This window comes from Hyaena hyaena, unplaced genomic scaffold (assembly GCF_003009895.1).
Source record: "Hyaena hyaena isolate Hyena2069 unplaced genomic scaffold, ASM300989v1 scaffold_372, whole genome shotgun sequence".
NCBI lineage: Eukaryota > Metazoa > Chordata > Mammalia > Carnivora > Hyaenidae > Hyaena > Hyaena hyaena.
The window spans coordinates 308,008-315,284 of NW_024081004.1; the positions used below are offsets into that span (position 1 = coordinate 308,008).

Here is a 7,277-nt window from a genome sequence, read left to right on the forward strand (position 1 = left end):
GTTTAATAGTGCAATCTCTAGAACCTATTCATCCAGCAAAACTGAAATTCTATACCACTAAATAATAACTCCCTATTTCCCCTCCTAGCCCCTGGCAACCCCCATTCTGGTCTCTGTCTCTGAAAATGACTACTCTAGCAATCTCATATTAGTGGAATCATATAGTATTCACTCTTTGTGGCTTGCTTGTTTCATTTAGCTTTATGTCCTCAAGGTTCATCCATGTCGTAGCATTGTATCAGAATTTACTTTCTTTTTCAGGCTGAATAATATTTTGTTGTATACATATACCACATTTTGTTTATTCATTTGTCAATGGAAAGATGTGGCACTTTCACCTTTTGGCTATTGTGAATAATGCTGCTATGAGCATTGGTGTGCAAGTACCTGTTTGAGTCCCTGCTGTCACTTCTTTTGGGGATATACCTGGAAGTAGAATTGCTGGATCACATGGTAATTCTATTTTTAGTTTTTGAGGAATTGCCATACTATTTTCCAGCAGATGCACTATTTTATATTCCCACCAGCAGTGTATAAGAGTTTTAATTTCTCCACATTCTTGCCAACATTTGTTATTTTCTGTTTTTTTTTTTTTTTTTTTAGTAGCTCTCCTAATGAGTGTGAGGTGGGAAAATGAAGTTTATGCCATTACATATATTTTTCAGATCCTCATATATGTGCCATCTATTAAGGAAGCTTATAATGGAAAGAATTCCTGCACTGGGTGGGAGCTTGAATATGATCAAGTCTAATAGAATATGAGTTCTCTCCTTTCTAATTATTTTTAAATGGTCTATATTTGTTTCCACCAATTTGTGCCTTTAAATGTGAGTAATGGTTTTGTAGATAGAACAAAACTCATTTGAGCCACTTTGAGGCTCCTTCTTGGTGGAAGAAAAATAAATATCTGCAGGGTTCCTTCTTTTGATCCTCTTTTATTTAGCCATGTATGACCCAAAAGATGTCATGTCGTCTATGCTGTATCACTGTTTTAGAATCACAAAGAAGGAAAGCTAATACAAATCTATTCTGAGAAGCTTAATGCGTGTATCTCATATTATCTTTTCATATAAAAGGCATTATTTCATTGTTTGCCACTATTGGGTTTCCTTTCTCATGGTTGTATCTTCATTCCTTAGCACTTAAATTTTTTGGATGTTCTAACTTAAGTACATTCATGAATGTTCACAGAGCATATTGAAGGGAAACAGTGCATTTGCAGCAACTAAATATAATTTGTGTTTTATGGTTTAGACTTGGGGCAAATTTGGTCTCACAGTAAACAGGTCCCACTTAGCCTTTATATTTATATTTACTAAGTTCAAAGCTAGATTAAGTGCCTTCTGAAACCCTCAAGAAGAGTGTGGCTAAAATACAAAGAAGAAGGATGAATGCAGCAGGGTTAGAACATTAAGAAGTCAAATCACTTTTTCTTTCACCCAAAAAGTTGAAAAAGTATCATTAGCTGAGTTCTTATTACTGAATTCCTCAAAAAAACGCACAATAGAAAATAAACTTGGGCAGATAAATTTGCATTTCTGGTGCCTAATATATCTCCCAGCTCTTGGTAAAAACTGTATTTATTTTATTTTTTTAAATTTATTTTTTATTTTTTACAAATAGTTTATTGTCAAGTTGGTTTCCATATAACACCCAGTGCTCATAAAACTGTATTTAATAAATAAGTGGTTGAGGGCATTAATCTGTGTTTCTTGACTTTCAGGAAACTGTCTTGACATTAAGAAAAGAATTCATCCTGAAAATGACAGCCAAAATGTGATGTAATAAAGAATAGATGTGGTTTTTGTTCTCCATTCCTTACACAGAGCTTCGAAAACCCTCTGAATTTCCTAACTGATGGTCATTTGTTTTTGTTATGCTAATGAGGAAACTCAAGGGATGGGCTGGCCACACCAAAAAGAACAAGCTTGTATAGGGTTGGGACTTCTAGCCCTACTTTCTGTTTCCAACTTCTAGAGAGGGAAGAGACATTGAAGGCTGAGGTCAATCATAGTCAATGATTTAACCAATCATGCGTATGTAATGAGACCTCATGTGAAAACTCTGGACACTATGCTTACTGGAGCTTCCTGGTTGATGATCTTACTGATGTCCTGACAAGAGGGATACCCTGACTCCATGTGCTCAGAACCCTCCCACATTTTGCCTTATGGACCTGTTCAGCTGGCTGTTCATCTGTATCCTTTATAATACAATGGTAATCATAAATATAGGGCTTTCTTGAGTTCTGTGAGTCATTCTAGCAAATTTTCAAACCTGGGAGAGTTGTGAGAAGCCTTGAATTTGTAGTCATCCAGGCAGAAATGGAAGTGGCTTGGAGACACCTGAAATTTGTAGCTAGCATTTGAAATGGATTGATTTCTTGAGACTGAGCCCTTAATTTTTGAAGTCTTCACTAACTGTGGATAATGACAGAACTTAATTCATTTGTAGTATACCCAATTGGTGTTAGAGCAATCAAAGTCAGAAGGAACACCAGTGCATCTTAAATATCTGCAGAGAAGTTTCTCTGATATGGATGAAAGCAAATTAAACATTGTAATGCTAGGAATCATGGATTTTATGAGGTAGCTATATATGAGCATGAGCAAGGGAGGGGCAAAGACAGAGAGGGAGACAGAGAATACAGGCTCTGAGTTGTCAGCATAGAGCCTGATGCGGGACTCAAACTCATGAGTTGTGAGATCATGACCTGAGCCGAAGTTGGACACTTAACTGACTGAGCCACCCAGGTGCCCGTGGATGAGATTTACATTTAAACTGGTGGACTGTGAGTAAAGCAGGTTGCCCTCCAGAATATTGGTGGGTCTCATCAATCAGCTAAAGACCTGGATATAAAAAAGACTGACCTGCCCTGAGCAAGAGGGAATTCTGCCAGCGGAGCATTTTCAAATTTTAACTGCAATGTTGGTCAGCAATTTTCCTGGGACTCCGACCTGGTGGAATGGATTTTGGACTTGTCATCTTCCATAATCGTGTGAGGCAATCTCTCGAAATAAATTTTGATCTCTCTCTCTCTCTCTCCACACACACACACACACACACCCCCTATAGATTTTGTTTCTCTGGAGAACCTTGACTAATATACTACCTCACCTGACTATTGTAAGAATTAAATAAGATAATGTATTGAAAATTTTGTAAGTTTTAAAGCATTCTAAAAATTTACCTTGTAAGTTTTAAAGCATATAAACATAAATATAGTTTATAAAACATAAATGCGGTTAAGTCTACCTAGTACATGTAATGTGAACTGAACTTTGTTGAGGCTTTGTAGACATATAAGTTAATGTTTACAAATGTGGTCTTAGATCAATGTTATAAATGGATCTGAACTATCCTAGAAGAATCTATAAAGACAGTAACAAGTAGGGAGAGGGACCCATTGGATTCCTTTTCTGGACTGTTTAGCATCTGTTGTTGCAGAATGTAAACACCATGTGGACTGGAAATCTTAGTTTAGTTAGCTTGGTTCAACTGAAGTACCGTGTCTGACACGGTGCTTTGTGTAGTCCTTGTTCAATTAGTTGCTAAAAATAAGTGACTTTTATCTAAGTGATCACCCAAAAAGCACAATTTTATAACATAAAGCACTTCGGCATATAGCATATAGCAGATGGTTATGCCGTCTGAAGAGTTAAATGCCAGTTAATCATGGTCTGTATGTTAAATTAAAAAGAAGGAATTTTGGTGTGGCTGGGGATAGGCCAAAGCTATAAACTCAGTTGCCTCCATGAACAAATCCACAGCCAGACCTCACTCTTGGAAACCAATGGCTTTGCTTTCTTGGACCTCTGATGAACTTTGCATAATAGCAAGGTGCAAATATAGCTTGGAGGAAAAAATCAAGGCCGCTATACTCAATGGATACTTTTAAACTCCAGAACAGTAACTGGGATGCTATTTGGCAGCATAGCAAACACTGCCCAGTTATCACCTGTCAATTCAGATCTCTAGATGACAGCTTGTTGCAGCCAATGGCTGGTCTCAATTGCATTCACGTGCTTTGCAACTTTATGGATTGTGGTTTCTGTGGACTGATATTTTGAGACTCTGTTGTGGAAGAATATGGTTGCTTTCAAAATATTCTAGGCAAAAGCTTCAGTCTGAGAAAAAAAAGACGAGACTTCTAGTCTTCTTACTATTTCGGGAAGTATGTCATCATAATGATTTTTCCAGTCTCCTCTGGGTATGGCCAATAAAGGAAGAGAACATTAAGACAGCCTGCCTTAAATTAAAACAACAGCAGGATAGTATTTTCCACTTATAAAATTGAGGGAAAATAAAAAATAATACCCAGTATTACTGAGAATATACCCCTTGTACTGCTGATTGCAGGGTCAACTGGCAAAAAAAACAAAAAACAAAACAAAACAAAACCCCAAAACACAACAACAAAAATGTTAAAAAAAAATATGTATCCTTTGACCTAGCAATTCCACCACTAAGAATGTATCCCAAGAAAATAATCTTACCTCTGCAATGACTTCTCCATTTTCTTAGGCTAAACACAGTGTTGTTTATAATACTGAAAAACTAGAATTAAAATACATATCTAACCATGGAGAATTGCCTAAAGGAATTTTGCTACATCCTTTTAAGGAATAGTATACAACTGTTAAAAAAAAAAAAAAAGAAAAGGTTGCAGAGGGGTTCTTGGGTGACTCGGTTGAGCACTGGACTCTTGATTTGGGCTCAGGTCATGATTTCAGGGTCATGGAATCAAGCCCAGTGTCGGTCTCCACGCTGAGTGTGGAGCCTTCTTAGGATTCTCTCTCTCCCTCTCTCTCTGCCCCTTCTCTGCTTATGCATCTTCTCTCTCTCTCTTAAAAACAAATTTAAAATAATAAAATAAATAAATAAGGTTGTAGAAGAATATATAGGCATGAATAATGACATGGAAATTTGTTCATAATCAATTATTAAATTAAAAAGCAGTTCATAAAATATTATATATAAAATAACTCTCTTTGTTTAAAAATCAAGCAAAAGGATAAGCTGTACACATGCATAGAAGAAAAGGCTGGAAGACTATACACTAAAATATTAATAGCAACTATCTCTGGATGGTGATTTTTATTCGTCTCCTCTATGTTCCCCCTGACAAATTTTATATAATAAATATTACATTAGCTATTGGAGGAGGGAGGTAGCTTTAAACATTTCAAACAAAATGAACAGCCAACAAAAAGCTATGATTAATTAGTGTTTACTAACAGAAGAGCAAGAATTTTACAGAGCTATGATTAAACTTTGGCACATTCCAGGACTTTACATGCTAAGGCAGTTAGTTTAAAATGACTTACTTAAGCCTTGATGACACTGAATGGTCTTAAAAGTTTTTGCTGTTTCCATTTATTATAAAGTATTTTCTTCCCCCACTATGGTAAGCCTTGTACAGCATGAAGTCCAGGAATTAATGCAGGGAAGTGGCCTGACACCTTCATGCAAATGTTAGCACACAGATGCCACCTTGGAAATGGGAGGTTTTAGTCCATTAGCTAACACTGTCCATGCCACTAAAATCTAAATCTGTGTCTATGGAAAAGTAAATAAAGAGCTTGTAGCCTAGATCCCTACATAGACAGATCCATCAGCAGTTATTAAGGGCAAGTTAGAAATGCCTGGGGCCAATCCTTAACCACTGGGGAGTGATGATGTCATTCATGACAGCGCCCTGCCTTTTTTTCAAGTGTCCTTTGCTGTCTGTGTCAGAATGGATTGGTGGGATCATCTTGTCTATTCATGTCAGCCATCTGCCACTAATTGATGCAGCTGGCTGGGTAGTGGATTTGAAATTTTAAAGACTGATGGTGGAAATGCTGCCAGGTAGATAGTTTAGTCTGAATGAGTGCCCGTCATGTGAAATGTGACACTTTCCCCTGTCAGTCTCCAGCTGTTCCTACATCATAACAGGGAAAGAGTCACGAATATATTTATTTTTCCCACAAATGAATGAGTCAGAGATCCAGGCAAAAATCAGGCTTAAACTTTAAACCCAAAAGCGTGCCATTAGTGGCAGGACAGGGAAGATAGTTCCAGTCTAACTTAAAGCTAATCTCAGCAAATTCCCTTGTAGCTCATTCAGCCTTGCCTGGATGAGTGTTTTGAATTACATAAATCTAGCATATTCTAGAAAAATGATAGTGGCTAGAAGTCTAAGCACATTAGCTTCAGAAGGACAAGTCCAAGGATATGCATTCTTGATAGTCTCCCATAGTCCTTTAAAAACCAATAGTGAATCCAAGTTAACTCACCCTTGTGCATCACTACTATGTCTATTCTCAGAGTTTAAAAAAAAAAAAAAAATCAAAGATTGTAAAGCATTTCCCAACCAGAGATTCTCTAGGTACTTCCCCAGCCTACCATTCCTCCTGGAATGCAAATGGCCAGGTCACAGAACACGTAGCCCATTAGGCTGGCTGACTCACCTTGCTGTCGCTCGTCTTCTGGAAGCTTCAGTTTACAGGTGTAAAAACTGTTAAACAGGCAGCTGCTATCTTTTCTCTGTGTAGTAGACATGGTTCTGGCAATACTCTATGGTTCCAGTATCACTAGGACATTTCCTTCCCTTGGTCAGTCACCTAAAATGGTCTTCACCAGACAACCAGAGCCGCAGAGGTACATGCAGATCCTGTCCTTGAGTGTAAAACATTTACTTCTCTAATAAACTTCCAAGTGCTTCCTAGTCATGATTCTTGAAATAAATATTTACCAATATAACTTCCCCTACATATGAAGATGCCAATTCATTTGGATAAAAACACAGCTTAATTCTTCTTTCATTTCAAAGCACTTTGAAGTTTTCCCCTTTACAGTGTAAAATTCTACAGAGTAACTATTTCTGACCAATTACAGTTTTGGCAATTTTTTGACCCAACTGCTGACATGAAATCTAATGCCTCTAGTATTTACAGAGGACTGCTAGAATAATATATACAAAATTTAAAAGTGCTGCTGGGTTAAAGCAAGTGATTTCCAAGCCTGGTCTGAGTTACCCTCCGTGACAGCTGAAAGTGAACAGTTCTTAAGGGAAGCTGAAGGAGGAGGGGCTGAGTGAGCTAGGCTGATTAGCATAAAGAGGCAGGCAAGAAATGGCATTGGAGTTGCTTTGAATAATAGTGGCCAAAGCAGGGATTCTAAAAAGATGCCCAGATGTTACAGTAATCACGTTTCTGATTTGTGCTACTTTGTGATTAAAACAAAAGCTCAAAGCAGGGGTTTATGCTGCATGGATGTTCATTTGCACATGCAAC

At 37.4% G+C, this 7,277-nt stretch overlaps 1 protein-coding gene across 2 annotated transcripts in view; it reads right to left on the reverse strand.

The window, feature by feature from the left end:
• RANBP3L (RAN binding protein 3 like) overlaps positions 1-7,008 on the reverse strand; it is a 46,777-nt gene extending 39,769 nt beyond the window's left edge. For both annotated transcript variants that reach the window (XM_039250517.1, XM_039250516.1), the window contains exon 1: positions 6,453-7,008. In XM_039250517.1, coding sequence (XP_039106448.1) covers positions 6,453-6,543 — 91 coding nt within the window. In that variant the 5' untranslated portion in view covers positions 6,544-7,008. The remainder of the gene's footprint in view (positions 1-6,452) is intronic.
• Positions 7,009-7,277: the final 269 nt, after the last annotated feature.